We start from the raw sequence: 24,720 nt of genomic DNA on the forward strand, positions 1-24,720 counted from the left end.
CACACCCAGCGAGACACACGGCAGCCCCCTCTGGAGCTGCAGCAGCCCTGCCTCGGGTTGGCCTGTTGTTGTGCAGACGGGGGGCAGTGTTTGTACATAAGGCAGACGATGTAGTTATGTGAGTGGCCAGTGACACCTTTGCAGCACCTTCTACAAATGTTTCCTTTGACTGTGATTGTTGTTTTCAGTAAAGGGTCGCCTATAAGAGCTGCTGAGGGAACACTGTGATGGGGCTGCTGTGTGGAACGCTGTGTTTGGTGCGCCCAGCTGATCCAGTGTCAGTGTGTTTCACCCCCACACCCACGGGGAGCTGTGTGACTCACCAGTGGACGGAATGCACCACTGCAGCGGTCAAGTCCTCTGGTCTAGCAGGGTGCTGCAGGGGCAATGTCACACACCAGCACTCAGTTGGCCTGAGCCGCATAGCCCCCCATGAGTGGGGCAGGCCAAGCGGGACACTGGATCACCTGAGAGCCACAAAGCTTCATTATAAGGTCACCAGGGCTTACCAGTAGGGGTCATCCTGGGTCACAATGTGCAGGATGTCCAGCTTGTTGAAGGGCAGCCCGGCTTCCTTGCAGGGAATGTGCTTGTTGTCCTCCTTGGGGTCATAGTGGAAGTAGGCGTGCACCCTCACCTTGCTCTCCCTGAGGTGCACCGAGCTGCTGGCCGGGAGCAGCCTGAAGGTCATGGTGCCCTCCGCCTGCACCTGGAAGGGGACAGGAGGTGGGCTGGTTACTTGTGGGCTCGGAAAAATAAATAATGATATTAATAATAGTAATGATAGCTTTATTTCATCCAGAGCAAGTATACAGGAAAAGCAAGGCAAAAGAGAGAATAAAATTTGACCAACAGTTCTCTCTCTCTCTCTCTCTCTCTCTCTCTCTCTCTCTCTCTCTCTCTCTCTCTCTCTCTCTCTCTCTCTCTCTCTCTCTCTCTCTCTCTCTCTCTCTCTCTCTCTCTCTCTCTCTCTCTCTCTCTCTCTCTCTCTCTCTCTCTCTCTCTATCTCTATATCTCTCTCTCTCTCTCTCTCTCTCTCTCTCTCTCTCTCTCTCTCTCTCTCTCTCTCTCTATCTCTCTCTCTCTCTCTCTCTCTCTCTCTCTCTCTCTCTCTCTCTCTCTCTCTCTCTCTCTCTCTCTCTCTCTCTCTCTCTCTCTCTCTCTCTCTCTCTCTCTCTCTCTCTCTCTCTCCCTCCTTCCTTTCCTTTCCCTTCCCTTCCCTTCCCTTCCCTCTCCCTCCCTCCCTCACCAGCATCTTGTGGACATCCGCCGGTGTCTTGCCCTCCACATTGAAGGTGTTGACCCCTGCACCTCGTCGGCAGCCTGGATGAAGCCCGAGCAGTCAGCCATGCATGATGCAGGTGATGATGATGGCTCCAGGTGGTCGTCCTGTGATGGTGGCTCCTGGGGGTAAGTAAGGAAGGGACGTGTTAATGTTGAAGACGCTGCCATTGCCTCCACAAATTAATTTTTGTTTTGTTTTCTGTTTATTGGGGGCAAAGGAGGGAGTTCAAAGGCAAGACAGACAGAGAGATAGAAGGAACAGAAGCCAGGGAAAGGAAGGGAGGGAAGAGAAAGAAAGAAAAAGAACAAGAGGAAGGAAGGAAAGAGTTTACCAGCGGAAGGGATGAAAGAATGAAGTTGCTGGTTAACTCTTGCATAAAGGGTTTGGACAGTATAGGGATGAGCAGGAGTGGAAATACAGACGAAGGGAGGCTGTTCCAGAGTTTACCAGCGAAAGGGATGAAATAATGAAGATGCTGTTTGACTCTTGCATAAGGGATTTGGATAGAATAGGGATGAAAGAATGAACATGGTGGTTAACCCTTGCATAAGGGATCTGGATAGCATAGGAATGAGCAAGAGTAGAGTCATGACAGTGAGGGGGACTTCAGGATGGCAAATATCAAGCTTGATGTACAAACAAACCTAAAATTAAGACACAGAACTGAGGAGAAAATGTACGGTTCCCCCCCAAGCCACGACCAACCTGGAGGTGTGGCGACTACAGGATGGCAATAGCTTGCTGGCGTCCGGTGAGGGTGTGGTGCGGTTGTCTCCCTCATGATAGAATTCCGATCTCCTCCACACTGGACATCAGAGCCTGGCATGTCTTGCACGTGCGGTTGATCTGAGAGGAGGAAGAGGAGGAAGAACCTTTAGTGTTGACTTCTGCAAAACCTAGTGATCTTATTTGTTACTGGGGAGCTTTGGGGTCTTGGCAAACCTGGCGTGTTCTCATTTTTGTTGATTTTTTAAGGTTAGGGCAAGACAGAGCTAGTTTGTTGATTGTGACTTTGAAAACATTGTTCTAGACCCATCATCATCATCATCATTTCATCGACGCCTGCTCCTAGGAGCTCCCACCAGAGGATGGCCAAGGCAGAAGAGCTTCCAACTTTCTCTATCCAGACACTCCCTCCTTGCCTGCTCAAAGTTTCTCAAAGATCTTTCCCCCCTCTCCCTAACGTACTCTTGCACCCTATCCCTCCATTTCACTGGAGGTCATCCTCTAGCATTCCCTCCCTCTATCTCGCTCACATACACCCTTCTGGTCATCTTACTCTCCTCCATTCACTCCATGTGGCCAAATCACTTTAAAGTCTGTCCTTCACTTCTTCCACCACTCCACACTTCTTCCCTTCACCCCTGTGACACATTCCAAAACGCTCGTACACACTTTCATTACTCATTCCATCCATTCTACTCACACCACAAGCACTCCTCAAATAACTCATTTCCACTGCCTGCACTCTAGACCTCTGACTTTCATTCCAGGCCCATGTTTTACTTGCATATGTGAGGGTTGGTACTATTATTGTATTTCTCAAATCCCTCTTTACCTCCATGCTCACACTTCTGCCATTCATGATTCGTCCCAAAGACCCTACCACCCTTCTTCCTTGCAATGCCCTTATTCTTGTCTCTCCCTCCATACCACCATGCTTACACATAACTGATCCAATGTACTTAAGCTCATTGACCTCCTCCATTTCTTCACCATTCAAAATTATTTTGCATTCTTTTTCACATTCAATTCCCACTCTATATGGGCATACAAAATCTACAACCTCACTTCTACTTCACTCACAAACCATCACTTTACTTTTGTTGACATTTACTTTCAGCTTTCTCCTGTTACACTGACGGAACACCTTCCTCTGCAGGGACAGGGGCAGGCTGCTGTTACAGTGACCCAGGCAGTGTTTGCTGTGTACAAACACACACCCCTTAGAGAAGTGTTTAGTAGTACATATTTATGTTTGCACTATTAAACAATTACACTGGTGTCATTTCCATAGCTGGGCATTATCGCGATACTTTATCGCTGATAACAAAATCGGATTATTGACCATCCGCTACTTATTTAAATATATATCGGTATCTTCGTTACTTTTGTAACCAAACTAGCGATAATCGCTACTTTTTTTCCGCCTCTCAGAAAAAAACATTGTCTCCTCCCTACTGCGCATGCGTGGCCCGGTATTGTATGAAAAAACTTCGGGGTATGAAATATCTTCGGTGATGAGGTATCATACTTAGATCATGAAAATTAAAACACTACGTTATTTTTTTTATGCTACTCAAAAATCAATATATCATAGAGAAAAATCATTTAACTTTGCCCCAAAAATGATTATTCACTACCTCAAATTTGATATTCCATATTCGTTTGTGACCATGCCATGATACTGAAGGCACCCGGTGTTGTGTTATTTGGTGTTCCATCGTCAAAAGCTGGCGCTTTTGTGTACAAACACTGGTCTCTCGTGAACTGCGCATGCTCAGACCATTGAGTGTAGACCTGTACAGTCTCACAATGCTTTTTCACACATTAAGAGTTGCTGGAAAGCTGAATCAGACAAACAGTACCACCATCCTCGCTGTTTCTAGAACGACGTACACTCTGTACATATAAATACAACTCGTACAGTGTCGTTCTAGAAACAGCGAGGATGGTAATGGTACTATATGTCTGATTCAGCCTTCCAGCAACTCTTAATTACAATTTAAAAGCTTTGTGAGACTGTACAAATCTACGCTGCTGGTCTGAGCATATACCGTTCACGAGACCAGTGTTTGTAAACAATTTTGACGGTGGGGACGCCAAATAACACAACACCAATTCAAACATTCTAGTATTACCGTCCATATGTACGTGTCAACGTGTGGTTTTAAGGTTTTGTAAGTTTCCTAAAATACAGATAATGAAAATTTGAATTCATCAATGTTGTTCCATCTGAGATATCAATATAGTATCGTCTTCGCATATCGGAATTGTGGATTTATATCGGTTATCGGTTATTGCCTATATTTGTGTCTCTAGTTAACGAATATCGGTTATCGCCGTTAAGGTTTTTCGTTATCGGTTATCAGGAATAAGGTTTCTGTTATCGTGCCCAGCTATGGTCATTTCTGTCTTTTATTTACACATCATTACTCCAGGAGCATCAAGTGGGAAAGGTGAGCTATACTTTAAGACATAGAAGGAAGAAATTGGTACTGGCTAAAAATAATAATGAGGAATGCAACCTTTGAAAGAGTAGACACACACAGCAACCAGTGTGCTCCCTTGGTGGAGAGGTTGACGGCTAGCTATGAACACACCGGTCTGGGTTATAATGACGACCCACCCAGCTGTTCATCCTGCCTTTTGGGTTGGTCTATAAAAGGGAACCTGGGCAAGGCAGCTGTGGTGACCCAGATACTGTAGTGGCCATGTCCTGGGGCTGAAGGGTCCTTGCCCGCTGCTGGCTCAGGGGCCAGAGGGATGGAGATGAGCACCACAGCCAGGCACACTTGTAACATGTGCCCCAAACTTTACCTAATTACTGCAAACCAGGCCTACAGAATGAATAAGAAATCAGGAGAGAAATGGAGTGGAACAATTTTGGTAAACATTGTATTATTATGACTATAAACCTGCCCCTCTCCCTGAGGAGAAGGGTGCAGTCTGTGCATATTCCCAGCCCTAAAATGTGCTTCATAAACTCTGCACCTCACACAAGATCCAGAGAGAAGTTAAGAAATGTGCCAAGCTGAATGGAGAAGAATGCCAGGCACAACATGGGGAGACAGGCCTTGAGTGTCCTGGACCAGGGAACAGACAAAGGTTAAAGGTGTCCTGGTGCCTATGAAAGGTGAGGCTTGGACTTGTGCACTTCATCTCATGCACCTCACAACAGCTGAGGAACCAAAGCACCCAGCCAGCGTGTAAGTCAGGGCAGACAGAGAAGCAGGACGTGAAATTAGAAGCTTTGTGGGGCAGGATGAAGTGTATTAACATCAGACACAGAGACAAATGGACTTTGTTTTCATTAAAGGAAGCAACTCCAGGGGGAAAAAAACACTAGTCTCTGCTCCAATAAAATAAAGTATAGAGGAGCTGCCAAAAAGAGTTGTGAAAGACCTTCATCCTATAGCAGAGAAATAATGGGCTGTATAACTCAACATTTTGGCACCCAAGCACACATACTTGGCAAGGCTTTCATAGGCATTCTGGGCATTTCCAAGGACAGTTTTATGACCCTGGTGGTAGTTTGACCCTTCTTCTGTACCATGAACCTAAAAGAGCACTCATGAGAACCCAATTTATCTCCTGTTTGGCCTTTGGAAACAGTTGATGTGATGGACGAAAGCGTTTGATAATACCGACCAATACATGACAATGACGATGACGTGTGTACTGATGCAAAATTGAGTATATATAAGAGTGAGGAGACCTTAGTGAAGCCACAGTGAAGCCTGCCATTCCAGAGTCCCATCCAGAGGTGTTTGTGGTCCCTGGCCTGCAGGCTGGTGGTGGTGACCTGCCCGCGGTGCTTCAGGCCGCCGGCTTCCTTCAGGGAGGACGTGAAGAGTGACTCAACAACCTCTGCAATAAGAACAGTCTCACCATTACCGGCATTTGTTGGGCTCGGATAACTTGAACAACTTTGTGGAGTGTGGACAGCCTCAGGATGTTTGTACATGTTTGTGCTGACTTTGTAGTGACATGAAGAGGGCTCAACAGCCTGTCTTAAGGATAAATAACTACAGCATTACTTGTTTGGCAGACTCAGAAGAGCTGGACAAAATCAAGGCATCCTGACAGTCAAAACATATGTTTACACCTCCCTCCCTTCCCTATCACCCCCTTGTTCATCGCCGACACTTTTTATCATTCTTTTCACCCTTTCGTTTAAAGCCCTTCCCTCCACCTTCCCTGGCACACTGAGTCACCTTATTCCCTGTGACTGCCACAACCATCCCTTCTTCCTTCCCGTTTGTTCAGTGGCACAGTGACGGCCCTCCTCCAGTGTTCCGGCACCTCACCCTGCTCACAAGCTTGGCCATGTGAGGCGTTGGTGTAAAAGTTGTGACAAACCAATCAAAGCGGTAGTACTGTTTTTAGCAGTATCTGGCACCTGAATTCTTGCTGCATTGTGCGGTGAAGCAAGTTTCAGAAAAAGCAGCCTTAAACCAGGTGATTCATAGGCCTAAAGTTGTGTGACTTCTCCGTTGAAGTCCCCAATTTATCTCGACTTCTTTCTGAAAGCTTTTTGTTCTCTAAACAGTTTGTTGATGTCACTCTACCAAAATATTCATATACTCTGTCTACTTTCCCTACTGTTCCTTAACTGTCTATTTTGTATCGTCTGTCCAGCATGCATTCCCTCCCTTCCTCTTCCACACACCTTGTGTCCCACTACGTCCCAGGCTGCCCTTGACACTGAACTCTTCTCAACCCGTCTGCTGTAACTGGCACAGGTTTTGCCTTCACTGTTATCCTGGTAACATACAGTACCAGGTCTTTCTCTGCCTCTGTGGTGGATAGTGGAGTGTTTCCCATGTGGTATTGGTGTACTGGATATCCCTTCACTGTTATCCTGGTAACATACAGTACCAGGTCTTTCTCTGCCTCTGTGGTGGATAGTGGAGTGTTTCCCATGTGGTATTGGTGTACTGGATATCCCTTCACTGTTATCCTGGTAACATACAGTACCAGGTCTTTCTCTGCCTCTGTGGTGGATAGTGGAGTGTTTCCCATGTGGTATTGGTGTACTGGATATCCCTTCACTGTTATCCTGGTAACATGCAGTACCAGGTCTTTCTCTGCCTCTGTGGTGGATAGTGGAGTGTTTCCCATGTGGTATTGGTGTACTGGATATCCCTTCACTGTTATCCTGGTAACATGCAGTACCAGGTCTTTCTCTGCCTCTGTGGTGGATAGTGGAGCATTTCCCATGTGGTATTGGTGTACTGGATATCCCTTCACTGTTATCCTGGTAACATGCAGTACCAGGTCTTTCTCTGCCTCTGTGGTGGATAGTGGAGCATTTCCCATGTGGTATTGGTGTACTGGATATCCCTTCACTGTTATCCTGGTAACATACAGTCCCAGGTCTTTCTCTGCCTCTGTGGTGGATAGTGGAGCATTTCCCATGTGGTATTGGTGTGCTGGATATCCCTTCACTGTTATCCTGGTAACATACAGTCCCAGGTCTTTCTCTGCCTCTGTGGTGGGTAGTGGAGCATTTCCCATGTGGTATTGGTGTGCTGGATATCCCTTCACTGTTATCCTGGTAACATACAGTACCAGGTCTTTCTCTGCCTCTGTGGTGGATAGTGGAGCATTTCCCATGTGGTATTGGTGTGCTGGATTTCCCCTCCCAAGGTGCAGGACTTTACATTTTTCTTCACTGCATTGTAGCAGCCACTTTTTGCTCCTGTCCTGTAGCTTGGTGAGGTGTTCTGGCAGGAAATCTGCAGCCAAGGGGTTAAGACTCTCACATCCTCACTCACTCCAGCACTGTGTTTCACTCCTACTCTTGCTCTGCCAAATACTTCCCTCACCTTCCTTCTGTACCTCTGCTTGTACCAGTCTCTCACTGGACACTTCCTTCCTCACATTAGATCTCTTCCTATTCCCTTAAATTCCCACTCGTCTCTCATCCTTACATTTCCTAATACCAGACTGTTGTGCCTGTCTTCCAATCACTGCATCACAATTCTCAGGTTCAGTTTCCCAGATATTTTGTGTGTACTTTATTTTGCCCTGGCAGGAGAGGCAAGATTTCAACCAATATCAGACACAGCTTCTATCTTACTCCCCTGTTGGTGGGAGAATTAGTCCCAGAAATCACGGTGACACTGCATACTAAATCACGGTGAATGGTCTGAGAGGTGGGATGAGTCTTGGCTGTGTGAAGTGTTGTAGTGAGGAGGGGAAGACTGAGGTGGTCTGGACAGGAGGAGAGAATGGGTGAGGGTGAGCGACACAGTAGATTATGGGTAGTGTTAATGGAGGCAGACCAAAGAAGACACAGGATGATACAGTACAGAAAGACCTACAGATCCTTGGTACACTGAGGTGCTTTGGCTGTATGGATGGAGAGGAGTGAAGGGTGAGGGAGGCAGCAGGTGATGGGTAGTGTTGGTGGAGGCAGACCAAAGAAGACACAGGATGATACAGTGCAGAAAGACCTACAGATCCTTGGTTCCTGAGGTGCTTTGGCTGTATGGATGGAGAGGAGGAGTGAAGGGTGTCAGGGTGAGGGTGAGGGAGGCAGCAGGTGATGGGTAGTGTTGGTGGAGGCAGACCAAAGAAGACACAGGATGATACAGTACAGAAAGACCTACATACCCTTGGTTACTGAGGTGCTTTGGCTGTATGGATGGAGGGGAGGAGTGAAGGGTGAGGGAGGCAGCAGGTGATGGGTAGTGTTGTTGGAGGAAGATCACAGAAGACACAGGATGAAACAGTACAGAAAGACCTACAGACCCTTGGTTACTGAGGTGCTTTGGCTGTATGGATGGAGAGGAGTGAAGGGTGTCAGGGTGAGGGTGAGAGAGGCCGTACAGTTTATCCTCATCTTACGCAGAGGGGGCTTCGTGGTGCAGTGGTTAGCACACTCGGCTCACAACTGAGAGCCCAGGTTCGATTCCCGGGTGGAGTGGAAACATTTGGGCAGCTTTTCCGATACCCTACGCCCCTGTCCACCCAGCAGTGAATGGGTACCAGGTATTAATCTGGGGTTGTGTCCCGTCTAATGGGATCTGTTCCCTTCTATAATTCCTTCCCCCTCCTGTCTCTCTTCGGCATATGACCACAGATGTTGCGCCGACTAAACAAAACTTTTCATCTTACGCAGTTTATTGTAACGGGAAATTCATCTAACCCGGGCATGATTCCACGGTAGGGAACTCTAACTCAACCACAGAAAAATTACTGTAATGCTTGATGTCTCTCGCTCTCAGCCACTAACTAATCAGCACCCCGCTCCTCCTCGCCTCAGGCCGCCCCCTCCCCACCCTGCCGCCCCTCCCTGCTACTCCCAGGCCCATTTTGTGGCACACACTGCATAGAGGCTGCTGCTGCTGCTGCCCGAACCCTGCCTGGAGGTGGTGGTGTGACGCTGGAGGAGGGAGGGAGCTTGTGAGGGGATGACATTTCTGTTAACACCATTATGAAACAAGACAGGGAGGAAGAGGAAAGAAAACAACAAGAGGAGGAGGAGGAGGAGGAGGAGGTGGAGGAGGAGGCCAAGGCTATGCTTCCTGCATCCCATTCTGAGTCATGTTGTCAGGACCCAGAAAACGAGGAAACAGAGGAGTGAGATATACAACTGTGTAAACACCTGACAGGACAAACACTAACAAAAAGGGTGACATATATAAGTGTAAACATCTCAAGTACAAAAGAGGGGAAACAACGAGGGTAAAGGAAAACAGATACCCAGAGAGGAAAGGCAGGTATACAACTGTGTAGACATCTGACAGGACAAACACTAACAAAAAAGTGACATATATAACAGTGTAAGCATCTCAAGTACCAAAGAGAGGAAACAACGAGGGTAAAGGAAAACAGATACCCAGACTCAAATACAGAAAACAGATGCCCAGTGGGCGTGGTCAGAAAGTGTGAACAACCATTGAAAAAGACTCTGACCTGTGACGTCAGTTGTGGCGACATGTTATGAGCCAATAATTTAACAGAAAAATCACTGTGGGAGTGTCTTAAGACTGACTCACGAATAGCAGGAGAAGTAAAACAATACAACATAATGAGCGAGCAGATGGGTGTGACAGGAAGTATTGGCCATTGGTTATGTAGAAAATTAAGGGCGTGTCAAGGATGTAAGTCCGCCTAAAGCAAAGAAAAATGTGGCCTAGAAATCAGTGATATAGGTAGACCGAGCTTGGTTCTCGCCTCAAGCAGACCTGCTACTCACGCAGCCGAGAATGGCTGTTGTGATCTTAATCGTGAGTAGAAATTCGAGAATCTAAGGAAACCGACTGTATTGTCCTGGAGATTATATTGTGAGGAAATGTGTAGTAGGAATGTGAGTGGTACAGGATAGTGATTATTTGTTTGCGATGTTAAGCAGAAATGGAAACCACAGCGTGTGGTATAATTGGGTGTTTCCATGACTTGTAGTAGATTATACTATAGGAATATGTTATTAGGATTTTGTGAAGAGAGTACATAATGATTGTGACGTAAGCAGAGATACAAACCACTGCTTGTGGAACGACGAGTGTTATTATTATTGGCAACAACTGAGCACATATTGTAGTATTATGTTTAAGACATGTCGTTTGTCATATGTTGCATCCATTGCTGAATATGCCAGAGTGTTATGATCGTCTGAGCATAGAATATTGCGTAAGGCAATTATTTTCATTTAATCTTAAATAAATGTAAATTATATTTTCCCTTGTCTATCCCCGAACACTAGTCTCCAATAACAACTTAAGCCGGATCACGCTACCAAGGATACGAGACGGTGAGATCATTTATTGAGTAATTAATGAGTGATAAAAGAGTTGATTTAATACAAGAAAAGAAGGGTCTAAAACTGGCGGCAGCGGTATAGGGATAGACAGGAGGGTGTGTTTATCAGTGTCTTTCCTTAAATTAACTACGTTTGATGAGAAAAGGGCTCCTACTTTCACCAAGTTTAGTTCGTTTTAGCAGCGGTAGTGATAGCGATGATATAAGTATTTGTTCTTCCGGAGAGTTAGACTCAGAATCAGACAACATGCCGGACGAAATTCAGGTCGGAAACGGTGTACCGGATCCTGAGCAGAGCACTAGTGAAGTCAGTGGCCAAGACAAGTCTACTACAGTAGATAAAACAGATCTAGCCTCTATCATTTCCCTTAATTCGAGGAACAACTATGGCAAAGTCAAAGGATTAAAATATTATATGGGAGGTCGGAGCAAGGACCCAGACAACCCTACATTTTCCTGTACTACTAGTGTAAGGCAGTGGATTAAGGATATAGATTCACGGACTGCTGATAACTGGACAGATCAAGGAAGGATACAGTTAGCAAAGCAACACTCATTAGGCCCTGTCTTTCAATTGATTTCCACTACAGTTGAGACGGACGGTTATGACTGGAACAAGGTTAAGCAGCAACTGTTAGAAGTATTTCCTGATGATAAAACTTATTATGAGAGGAAAGAAGACCTGGCCACAGCAAGGCGTAAATCCGGGGAAACAATACCTGAATTTTGGGTAAGGCTACATGAGGCAACCTGTTCACTTCAAAAAATGAGGCCAGAAAATAAAATGTCATTACAGGAAGACAAAATAACTGCTTTTTTGACGGCCCTTCCAAAGCCCTTTAGATCATATTTAACTGATGATGACATGAAAGATCCTTCAGCAGTGTACAAAAAGGCCCTAAGCTTCGTGAAAAATCATCCACAGCTGAAACTAACATGCAGTGATCTCATGAAAGAGACTCGTCAGCCCGTAGCAATGGTGACTGGCCACAAATCTCAGCACTCTAGGCAAGCTAGGAAGGAGGAGCAAAGACGCCCCCAAAATAATTCTGTAGTATGCTTTCGTTGTGAAAAGGTAGGACATGTAGCTAAGTCTTGCTGGGTAGAAATTTGCAGAAACTGTGGCATGACTGGGCATTCTACTGCCCATTGCTGGCATTTTTCGAGAGGAAGAGGAGGACAGGGCAGGTACCCACCTCGGGGTAACTCCTACAAACAAAAAAAAAACGCCAACTTTCGGTAGAAATAACAGAAAATGAACGGAGAACGAACAAGGGAGTAACCACATCACTAACAAGCAATGAAAAGAAGGCTATAATCAACATAACTCAGAGTAATCTTGGTAGCCAGATCGCACTAAACTTGCAGGTACAAAAACATGATAAAACATATGCAAAGGTGGCCGCTCTCCTAGATACGGGAGCGTGTGTGAGTCTTATAACTGATGAATTTATTCAAGAGTTAGGGCTCGCAGTAAATGAAAGTGAAGCGAAACCCGTAAATATTGTCTCGGTGCAAGGACACCATATTGAAAATGAAGGTAGGAGACAGGTTAACCTTAAATTTGGAAGGAGAAATAGCGTACAAGATCTAATAATAACACGCAATGTAGATTTACCGACTCCTATTTTGTTGGGTACTGATTTCATGTTGCAACACGAAATTACTCTAAAAACGTGGCAACCACATGAAGAACAAGGGAAACGAGGTTGGAAACTGATGATAGAAGGGGAAACTATACCTATACAACCCATTGAGCCCGGAGAAATATCTCTGATATCTAGAGGTGAGGGACCTCAGTTGAATGAAGATGAAAATGAAGAAAGCTTCACTGAAAGTAAGGCCGAACGTTGCCAAGCAGCTGAACCTTTGCAACTGCATGCATCTGTTGCAGGTTACATAACGCTAGTGACGCAACTACAGGCAAGTGAAGCTTTATTTGAGCCTTGTGTTAGTACTCCTCAGGCTAGAGTCTTGTGCTCAGGGATAGTTAAGTTGACCCCTTCACCTGACAATCAAAGATCTTATGTCACTGTGCCATATTTGAATGTTGAAAGTGAGAGCATAGAGATAGATGATAGTACAACGTTAGGATTTGTGAAGCCTGTCACTCATGAGCAATACGCTGATCTGCCACAAGTATCTAGTGTACAGACCGCTGACACAATTAAGACAGACTTGAAGCCCGCAGAGCTTGAAGCAAGGAAGAAAAACCTCTATCAAATTGTTGACGCTAAATTCCCAGACGAAGAGAGAGAAAATCAGGTCTTAAAGTCCTTAATAAATAAATATATAACAGTGTTTTCCACAGAACAAGAACCATTAACAGTAACGCCCTATTTTCTAAGCACCATCAAGCAAAACACTGATGAAGTAGTGTACAGGCGTTCATATAACATTCATATCAGTTATCATGACAGAGTAAATGAACAACTTATATCGCTCCAGCAACAGGGTGTGATTCGCCCTTCGCGATCACCCTATAATGCCCCACTTATCCCAGTGCAAAAAAACATGGAGTACTACGACTTTGTCTGGACTTCCGGGCACTCAATAAAACACTACGGGACGACCGGTACCCACTCCCTAATATAACCACCATACTCAATCAATTGGGAGATAGTAAGCTTTTTTCATGCCTAGACTTGAAACAGGGTTACCATCAAATTCCCCTAGATGAATTCAGCAGAGAAAAGACGGCATTTTCTTCTCCAGCAGGACATTGGGAATTTACTTCCCTCCCCTTTGGCCTTAAAACAGCCCCGTCCTGCTTCCAGAAAATAATAAACACTGTCCTTACAGGACTATTAGGTAACAAGGTTCAGGTGTACCTTGATGACATAATTATCCTGGGCGATATATTTTCTAATCACGCAGATAACTTAGAACAAATTCTGGATCGCTTAAAGGAAGCCAAACTGACTCTTAAGATGGAGAAGTGTAACTTTTTTAAGGACAAAGTAGATTACCCGGGCCATGCCATCAGCTCAGAGGGAATAAGACCTCAATCTAGCAAGCTGGAGGCCATACAAAACATCCCGGCCCCCCAAACTGTTCATGATTTACAGTCATTTCTTGGATTGACTAATTATTATCGCAAATTTATTGCAAATTATTCACAAATCATTGCTCCTCTTCTAAAGATTAACAAAGGAAAGAAAGGTACACTCAAGAAAAAAGATAAAACTCCACTCATATGGACAGATGAAGCAAAAATTGCGTTCTCAACCCTTAACCCGCAAACTGCTGTACGCCTTCTGGGCGGCTGAGCGGTAAGCTGCTGTAAGCCTTCTGGAAGCGGGCTTTTCAAACAGGCCAAAAAGTTTCCGCCGCGGCTTCAGATACTGCCAGAAAAACATTTTGTGATAGGAAAATCTAAGAAATATGCAGGATACAACACATTTCGAGCTACAGATATGTGTATTGTAATATTTATGACACGTTTATGTAACTTAGATATCATTTATTGAAGGTCAATCTCTCGCTGATATAGCCGCACTAGGCGACGCACTCAGAATCTCAGTCCCGCAGCTTACGGGTTAAGGACAGAATGCTTGACACAGTCACTCTAAAATTCCCTGACTTTAACAAACCTTTCGTGCTCACTACTGACGCGTCCAGCTACAGTATTGGTGGAGTATTGCAACAACAGGATAATGATAATAAACTAAGACCTATATCCTTTTTTAGTAGGAAATTGAACACAGCAGAACAGCGGTACAGTACAGTTGAAAGAGAGGCTTTAGCAGTAATATATGGGTTGCAAGTGAACCGCCCATTAATACTGGGCTACCCTATTGAGATCCACACGGATCACAGACCTTTAGTATGGTTGTTACAGGTAGCTAGTCCCAACGGCAGGATAGCTAGATGGCAGACTCTCATGAGTGAGTATGGTTTCACAATCAATCATTTGCCTGGCAAGGAAAATATAGTAGCAGATTTTTTATCAAGGATGAAGGCTCAACAGGACACTGAGATTGAATTAGAAGATCCGCGCGATAATATTTGTGGATGGGGAACAACAAAAACCGTGGAACACGTGGATAATGAGGGGCAAGGTATTGCACTAGTGCAGAAAAAGAAAAAGGCGCCAAATGATATGGAATCAAAATGTATGAAATGTATGGACATGAATTGTGAGTGTATTGGCCACACACTTGACTGGAGTATTGAAGAGATTATTGAGCTGCAAGATGAGCAGCCAGCATATAGAATGATAAAAAATATGATAAAAGAAGGGTGCCCCATGAATGAGATTGAGCAGAGACTCAGAGATAAAAGGTATAATGTGAAGATGCCCCTGTCAGAATTGCAGGTGGAACACGATGTGTTATATCGTGTTATAGTGAATCCGTACGGAGAAGCCACTAAGGTGGTGGTTTTACCCCCGAAGTATTTCCAGAAAGCGATAACTCTGGCTCATTCGTCGCCAACTGCAGGGCACGGAGGAACCAAAGTTACGTTATCTCGGTGTAGAAAGTTCGCTTTCTGGCCTGGAATGAAACGGGATGTAGAAGAGTATGTAAGGAAGTGCGTCACGTGTAGTCGTTTCAAGCGAGTTGGGAACTTCCACCCTGCTCCTTTGCGGCATTATCCGGACGTCACCGCTCCTTTTGAGAGAATACACATGGACCTTGTGGGTCCCATGGGTGTATCGAACAATGGGTTTCGATACGTAATGACCATAATTGATGTTTTTACAAGGTATTTGATTACAGTACCCTTACGGAGTAAGGAAGCCCGCGAAGTAGCAAGGGCGTTGTACGTGAATGTGGTTTGTGTACACGGTGTTCCTCAGACAGTTGTTAAAGATCAAGGTTCAGAGTTTGTTAATTCCGTGATGCAGGAGATAACTTCTGAACTCCTCATGCGACACGCGAAAATAACGGCTTACCATCCAAGTGCAAATGGAATAGTAGAGCGCGCAAATTATACCATTGTTAACATTTTGAGGACAATGGTTCTAGGAAATGTGTCCATTTGGGATATAATGTTACCTGCAGCCACCCTGGCATATAATACTGCGTATCATAGCACCATAAAGGAGTCCCCTTTTTATCTCATGTACTTACGGGATCCTCGTATGCCCTACACTATGTTAGAAAAAACTCAGCAACCCTGGTATGATATTGACTCCTATAAGGAAGAAATGGCTGCAGTTGCAAAGAAAGTTTATGATAGATGCCAGGTTTACATTGAAGAAGGTAGAGAAGAAATGGAAAAGTACTACAAACCTACGAAACTCAAAACTATCAGTGTTGGCGACAGAGTGTTCCTCAAACATATACCAAAAAGAAAAGAAAATAAGAAGTTGCAACCTATTTTTGATGGACCCTACAGGGTAATAGACAAGATCAGTGATGTAGTGGTAAAAATTAGGAACCTCAGGACTAGTAAGGTTTCAACAGTCCACACAGATAGAGTGAAAGTCCTTCATGAAGACTGCATCGATGTGCAGCAATGTCCAACGGTTAGACGAGCATACCCTTTAAATCCAGAGACAGACACTGATCTATTCTTTGCATTGCTCAACCCTGAAATCCCTGAAAAAAATTCTACCAAAGAATTGATAACTCGTAAAGGAGAATTAACTACTACTTTTGAAACTGAAACTAATGTTCGTTCTCCAGCAGCCCAAACAGCTGAGTCACAGGCTACAATGCCCAATACGACCACCTCCCAGGTTACTCCCAAATATTCAGAGCCACCCCAGCATAGGTATAACCTTCGCTCTTCCTCAACGGTACAGGACTTGCCTAATGTTATGTCAAAGCCAATAGAATATGGGAAAGAATAGTGGCTCACGAAAAAAGATACGCTATTTAACCGCTAATATAACGTAATTATCCGCAGATTTGTTTGGCTTCATCGGTGCACTGCTCAATCCCAACACAAGAATCACCGATACGTGCTGGCTTGAGTTTCACACCGACATACCGTCTAGTCCTCACAGGCAGAGACTATGTAGTACCTTTTATCCTCAAAGAAGAAGATGTTTTAGCTCCATTATATAAGGCACGGAATTTGACTGCTTCTTTAGCTTGGAATGTTGTTCAAATATCACCTGAGTATCCAATTATAAAATCATTAAAGCACACACTTTTTAATTTTGAAAATGAATTCAGTTCATTGTTATTTAATCTTAAAAGATTCCTCCGCTATGTAATGACTACTGATCCAAACAAACTACATGTTTCAATGAATTATAGACCGAAGCGGGGAATGATTAATTTTCTAGGATCCTTGTCTAATATCTTATTTGGTACCGCGACCCAGGCTCAAGTTGATGCTATTCATGGAAAAATTGGAGAACTAGAGTCAATGACTGAACAAGAACGTATCATGTTGAACGTTCATTCGACTGCATTAAATGTCACGTTACGAAATATGCATACCATGCAGTCTGCTCTGAATAGACTATCTTCTGCTGTAAACATATCGAACCAGGTTGTCCGTCACATGTCTATGCAGACCTTGGCATTAGAGAGTGAGGAAAAACTCCTCCGAGCATTGCTAGATTTAGAGTTAGCATTAGGACACCTAAGTACGGGTATTTTAGATTTAAAGTTGGGTCTGCAGGCTCTCCTGCAAACATATATAACTCCAACCATTATGTCAGACGAACAACTGTTAAGTACATTAAAGGAAGCCTCAGTTCGGCCTCCAGGTCTTTTGTTCCCTGCAGTTCCTGATTTTTTAGCTTTATATAGGGATATGATAACTGTGTTCTCCAGGACAACGGCTTTGCACGATTCTCGTAATTTCTATTTCACCAAACCTTTGCGAGGAGATCCGCCTGACACCTTTGATGTCTTTCGAATCGACTCCCTTCCATTTTCTGTACAGAATAACACTTACTTTCTTATGTATAGTGTTAAATCAAGATATATTGCCTTCAGTGAGAATAGGAAAATATATTTTCTACTTTCTAGTATAGAACACTGTAACAAAAATCACCATATGTTAGTTTGTCCTCCCAAAGGCCCCGTGTATGAGGCAAGTCACGCAGCCTCTTGTGAATCGGCAGCCTTCTTGAATCATAAGTCAGTGATCAACCTCTGCCACAAAATAGTCTTACAAACATTTCCCCCGATGTTTATAAAAGGTCCTGGATACTGGACCTATTCACTTGCCTCCCCCATCACTCTGACACTCACATGCCCTACCCATCCTGTAAACAAACATACTGTCAGCCTCAAAGGTAGTGGGATATTGACGCTTCGGCAAGGTTGCAGCGCCCACAGCCCATCCCTGACACTTCCTGGACAAGAAGCAGTTGTGGAGGGGCCCCCCATCAAGGTCTCTCTCGCCCCTCTCCCTCTCCACCTCCCTCCTCTCCCAAAAGTTCTTACAGGCCATCTTAACTGGTCCGTTTTGCCTGACCTTCCATCTCTTCGCAGTGCTGAGTCCATCCCCCTACAGGAGCTAACAGCTGACTTGCAGCCCCTACATCCTGTGGTCAAGCCGAATCAGCCCTTTCAACACGAAATCCATTGGTGGATTGTCTTCGCCATTGTCGTGATCCTGGTTCTTCTGCTGGTAACGTCTGCCGTGGGGTATTCCTATGTCCTACGCTACGCACGACGCCGCCTAATTCCAGACTCGAACCAACTGCAGACATTGCAAGGCGTATCTTCTCCACCAACACCTGTGAGATCTCAGGGGCGAGATCTTCCGGAAGGGGAAGTATGTCAGGACCCAGAAAACGAGGAAACAGAGGAGTGAGATATACAACTGTGTAAACACCTGACAGGACAAACACTAACAAAAAGGGTGACATATATATAAGTGTAAACATCTCAAGTACAAAAGAGGGGAAACAACGAGGGTAAAGGAAAACAGATACCCCGAGAGGAAAGGCAGGTATACAACTGTGTAGACATCTGACAGGACAAACACTAACAAAAAAAGTGACATATATAACAGTGTAAGCATCTCAAGTACCAAAGAGAGGAAACAACGAGGGTAAAGGAAAACAGATACCCAGACTCAAATACAGAAAACAGATGCCCAGTGGGCGTGGTCAGAAAGTGTGAACAACCATTGAAAAAGACTCTGACCTGTGACGTCAGTTGTGGCGACATGTTATGAGCCAATAATTTAACAGAAAAATCACTGTGGGAGTGTCTTAAGACTGACTCACGAATAGCAGGAGAAGTAAAACAATACAACATAATGAGCGAGCAGATGGGTGTGACAGGAAGTATTGGCCATTGGTTATGTAGAAAATTAAGGGCGTGTCAAGGATGTAAGTCCGCCTAAAGCAAAGAAAAATGTGGCCTAGAAATCAGTGATATAGGTAGACCGAGCTTGGTTCTCGCCTCAAGCAGACCTGCTACTCACGCAGCCGAGAATGGCTGTTGTGATCTTAATCGTGAGTAGAAATTCGAGAATCTAAGGGAAACCGACTGTATTGTCCTGGAGATTATATTGTGAGGAAATGTGTAGTAGGAATGTGAGTGGTACAGGATAGTGATTATTTGTTTGCGATGTTAAGCAGAAATGGAAACCACAGCGTGTGGTATAATTGGGTGTTTCCATGACTTGTAGTAGATTATACTATAGGAATATGTTATTAGGATTTTGTGAAGAGAGTACATAATGATTGTGACGTAAGCAGAGAGATACAAACCACTGCTTGTGGAACGACGAGTGTTATTATTATTGGCAACAACTGAGCACATATTGTAGTATTATGTTTAAGACATGTCGTTTGTCATATGTTGTATCCATTGCTGAATATGCCAGAGTGTTATGATCGTCTGAGCATAGAATATTGCGTAAGGCAATTATTTTCATTTAATCTTAAATAAATGTAAATTATATTTTCCCTTGTCTATCCCCGAACACTAGTCTCCAATAACAACTTAAGCCGGATCACGCTACCAAGGATACGAGACGGTGAGATCATTTATTGAGTAATTAATGAGTGATAAAAGAGTTGATTTAATACAAGAAAAGAAGGGTCTAAAAATGTGGAGTGCCAGAAGGTGTTGATCACAGCCAACAACGCTTCCCAATGAGGTGGTGAGGCAGCTGGAAGAAGCAGTCTCAGTCTACACTTGCATGGACACAGACCAAGGAAGCCAAGGCAGACAGGCACCTGCCACTTTGCACATTAACCCCTTGACTGGGGATTTCCTACCAGAAGACCTCACCAAGATACAGAAATGGAGCAAAAAGTGGCTGCTACAATTCAATGAAGAAAAATGTAAAGTCCTGCACCTTGGGAGGGGATATCCAGCATACCAATACCACATGGGAAACACTCCACTATCCACCACAGAGCCAGAGAAAGACCTGGGTGTGTTACCAGGCTAACAGTGAAGGTAAAATCCGTGACAATCGCAGCGGACGGGTTAAGAGAAACATCCTGCAGCGGCAAGAAGAGGAGGCAATGCAGAACACTAGTAAGTTAATGAGATGTGTTGTGAGTTCCCTCAACTTGGAAGGTTTTTAGCCAGTCTCTCCCTCCCCTCAGGCTTGGTGTGTGCACACTTCTCTCTTGAGGTCAATAAAGTGTTGTTTTTCTCAAATTCCACTGTGCTCACATTGTATTTTTCTAACTTAGTGAACGGCAGCAGGGTGTATTTTCTAATTTCTATGTGGCTACGTAAGGGCACTCACGAGTGAAGGGGAGAAAAAGAGGGGATTTAGGGAAGGGGCCAAAGAAAAAGTTTCCTCTAGTCCCTGCAACACAAACTTTCTCTAACAAGTTGGAGGCACAGATACAAAAACCTACATTAGACGAGGATACACTGCAGTTGAGGTGGAGGGTAACTAAGGCAGACATGATGACACAGTGCAGAATGGCCTACAGACCCTGGGCCTGACCAGAGGGCCTGCTGAAGCCTGAACAGTGCCTGCAGGCAGAGTGAGGCTGGCTGGACACACTCAGAGACTTGGAAAGGACTCTACTTTCTCTGAGAATGATGATGATGGTGATTTTTTTACGGCAGTGGAAGCCACAAAAATGAGACAGAAGACTATCAAGCACTGCTCCAGCTGAAGGAAGTCAGTACAGGAGGACAAAAAGAGAGGGCCAGTTTCAATTGGAGAGGCATCTTGATACTCTTGATGCTGACGATGATGGTTATGATGATGATGACGATGATGGTGATGATGATGATGATGTAGATGATGGTGATGATGATGATGACGATGATGGTGATGATGATGATGCTGACAATGATGATTATGATGGTGATGACGATGATGGTGGTGATGATGATGATCTGTCTACCTAGGAAAAAGCAGGCTGTCGGGCTGCACATATACCCACCTTGAGGGGCAGTGGATGAGATGCTGTTCTGGGAAGTGTGAGAAGTGTGCCGGGAGGTTCCAGGGCAGCAAGGCGACCCTGCAGGGGAGGTCAAGCAGCATGCCCCCCAGGTAATGCCTGCAACAACACACAGGGTCACTGCCTCACACTCACATCAAATATCAATACATTCAGTTCTGTACAAGAGGAGGGAGAAGGTCTGCTTGCAGGATATGAACCAATGAATGACTTGGAGGAATCAGGTGACACAGACCTATTACTGGAAAGGGTAGGTGAAGATGACACAGACCTATTACTGGAAAGGGTAGGTGAAGATGACACAGACCTATTACTGGAAAGGGTAGGTGAAGATGACACAGACCTATTACTGGAAAGGGTAGGTGAAGATGACACAGACCTATTACTGGAAAGGGTAGGTGAAGGCACAGAGTCAGGAAGTCACAGGAAGGAGGCGGCAAAGAGTGTGAGGAAGCTTAAGGAAAAACTGAACAAATACAGACATGGAGACAATAATTAAATAAGACAATAAGATACTAATTCCCTGCAAGGTACAGCCACTGCAGTCTGAATGTATCTGTAAGCCACGGCACATTACCCAACACAGTTGTTATTATTATTATTATTATTATTATTATTATTATTATTATTATTATTATTATTATTATTATTATTATTATTATTATTATTATTATTATTATTCACCGATGCCAGAGCCTGATAATAGGCCTTCCCCAGCCCTGAAGACTCCCCTACACCCGTACACCCTCATACCACCCCCTCCCCCAGCCAACTACCCTGTGTGTGTGTGTGTGTGTGTGTGTGTGTGTGTGTGTGTGTGTGTATGGCAATGTTGTCACATGTGGTGCAGGCTCCTTCATTACCACCACAGCCTGCTGCACCTTCCCTGGATGTGGCAACATTAAGGTAATGCTTCCCTACAAACCTAAGGCCAGGCCCTGCCCTCCCTCACAGCTCTGCTCTGCTGGCTGGACAGACACACGCTGATAGGCCTGGAAAACCTTGCTGAGTCACCCTGAGATGGGCCAGGACACCTCCCATCCACCATCCACCCATGCAATGGCAGGAAACAATGCGGGAAATAAATTGGTAAAGTTTACCCCCCCACACAACGCCCCATTGGCCGGCACAAGTATGAGCACACTTTCCCCACACAACACTGTGCGGCTTAATCTACAGACTCCCCTCAACATTTTTATCTATTCTTTCCTTTTGGCTGATGTGCAGACCACTGGTGTAGCCAGACACACTCAGCACTTAGCTCTGATGTGCTTTGTCCATTTTTTCCTTGGAAAGTACATTTCCTAATTTCTAAGGTACCGTATGTTCCGCCACATAAGATGCACCGGAGTATAAGACACACCTATAATTTAGCAAGATATATTTAGAAAAGTAAAGTCTGTGTGTCTGGAGGTGGTGATGTGACGCTGGAGGAGGGGATGGAGCTTGTGAGGTCACAGATGACATTTCTATCAACACCATTTTGCAACAAGACAGGGAGGAAGAGGAAAGAAACAACAGGAGGAGGAGGGCAAGACCCACAGCATGCTTAGTTATTTCATAGTTCAAAGAGTTAAGAATAACATCTAATTTAAGTGAACATTTTTTAAATAAACTTTGTACCATTCCTATATGTAGATTTCTACCCCCAAAGTTTGTCCGGGATTCTGGACATTGCTACTACAGGCACGTGAGGCTGAAAACGCTTCTATTTGAGGGTAAGAATACTTAGTGTTGCAGAAAAATATTGGCAGTAGTTGAGGAAGTCTTTCTCTCACCCACAAGTCCCTTCCTCGCGTGACCCTTGCCTGCAGGGAGGGACGCTGCCTCCTGAACGTGGTAAGCTGTTCGACCTACTAATATACTTGTCACAGGCTACGGTGCCAACACACCACCAAGGCTCCATCAACGCCAAGGCACCTCGTTTCCTTTCTGTTACTTGCTTGCAGTAAACTTTAGACGATGGAGAAAATTAGTGCAAAGTAATGACGGGGAGGTGGGAGGGGACACTGATCCCATTACTCGCCCTGCTGCTCTCTTGTGTTAACACACACACACACACACACACACACACACATAACCCAGCCCCGTGACCCCCCCCAGCCCCCTTCCATATCACACCACTTTCTCACCCCCATCCCTAGACAACCCAACCCCATACCCTCCCAACCCCCCTCGATGCTTCTTACCAATCCCACAAGTATTAGCAATAAATTTGAAGAGTTATGTCTGGTCGCTGAGCAAAAGGATCCCGATGTTATCACAATAAGTGATTTACATAGATTTACATAGAAAATCAGACCACACAGACCCCATGGTCCAGACTTGGTGGTCTGTCCTTAAACCTAAGTGATTTTACATTAATCAGAAGACTCCAAAACGTTGCATTTCTACTCTAGTTGATATTAAGTTGAAGGAAGTGACGGTCGAGCTTATTTTTGAAGGAGTCAATCGTGTTACACTGGACCACTGACGGTGGAAGCTTATTCCATTCTCGCACTACAGCGTTGGTGAAGAAAAATTTGGTGCAGTCTGAATTTACTTGTCTACATCTGAGTTTTACGCCATTGTTCCTCGTGCGCAAAGTGTCATCGATCATAAACAATGTTGATCTGTCTACATTCGTGAAACCATTAAGTATTTTAAAACATTCGATCAGTTTTCCTCTGAGGCGACGTTTCTCAAGAGAGAACATGTTAAGGGTAGAAAGCCTTTCTTCGTAGGATTTGTTGCGCAAGGAAGGGATCATTTTCGTTGCCCGACGCTGAACACCTTCTAATTTAGCAATATCCTTTGCATGGTGGGGAGACCAAAACTGTACCGCATATTCCAAGTGGGGTCTGACTAAACTGTTGTAGAGCGGGAGTATTACATCTTTATTCTTGAATACAAAGTTTCTTTTAATGAAGCCCAACATTCTGTTCGCTTTATTTGCTGCATCGATGCATTGCTGTGAGAATTTGAGGTTTGACGCGACTTTGACCCCCAAGTCTTTGACGCATTGAACGCTTTTGAGTTTAACGCCGCGCATTTCGTATTCGAACTTCTTATTCCTCGTTCCAACTTGAAGGACCTGGCACTTGTCTACGTTAAAGGGCATCTCCCATCTATCCGACCAAGCTGAAATTTTGTGCAAATCCTCTTGAAGGCTTTGCCTGTCTTCGTCAGTGAGAACCGAGTTGCCAATCTTTGTGTCGTCTGCAAATTTACTAATGCGGTTAATGAGTCCAACATCCACGTCGTTGATGTAAATAATGAAGAGCACTGGGCCAAGGACCGAGACCTGAGTGACGCCACTAGTGACAGGCGCCCACTCTGAGTTAAATCCGTCGATCACTACTCTTTGTTGTCTGTTGCTCAACCAATTCGCGATCCATTGGTTTACTTGACCGTCAATACCTATTTGCTTTAATTTGTAAAGTAATTTATGATGCGGGACTTTATCAAACGCTTTCTGGAAATCAAGATAGACTACGTCCAGTGATTTGGTTACGTCATAAACAGTGAAGAGGTCGTTATAAAAGGTTAATAGGTTTGATAGGCAGGATCTTTTGTTTCGGAAGCCATGTTGTGAGTCCCCAATCAATGAGTGGCTTTCAAGGTAATTCACAATTTTGTCTCTAATTATGCCCTCAAGTA

The 24,720-nt window shown here is 44.6% G+C and overlaps 1 protein-coding gene across 1 annotated transcript; it reads right to left on the reverse strand.

Moving 5' to 3' along the window:
* Positions 1-2,063: 2,063 nt before the first annotated feature.
* On the reverse strand, positions 2,064-23,219 carry LOC126994592 (autophagy protein 5-like). Its single transcript, XM_050853911.1, has 4 exons — positions 23,214-23,219; positions 21,064-21,211; positions 5,725-5,876; positions 2,064-2,132 (listed from the first exon to the last, which is right to left on the reverse strand). Exons 1-4 carry the CDS (start codon positions 23,217-23,219, stop codon positions 2,064-2,066), a joined length of 375 nt encoding a protein of 124 aa, XP_050709868.1.
* Between the last annotated feature and the right edge of the window lie 1,501 nt (positions 23,220-24,720).

The sequence above is a fragment of the Eriocheir sinensis genome, unplaced genomic scaffold, assembly GCF_024679095.1.
Source record: "Eriocheir sinensis breed Jianghai 21 unplaced genomic scaffold, ASM2467909v1 Scaffold826, whole genome shotgun sequence".
NCBI classification, from domain to species: Eukaryota; Metazoa; Arthropoda; class Malacostraca; order Decapoda; family Varunidae; genus Eriocheir; species Eriocheir sinensis.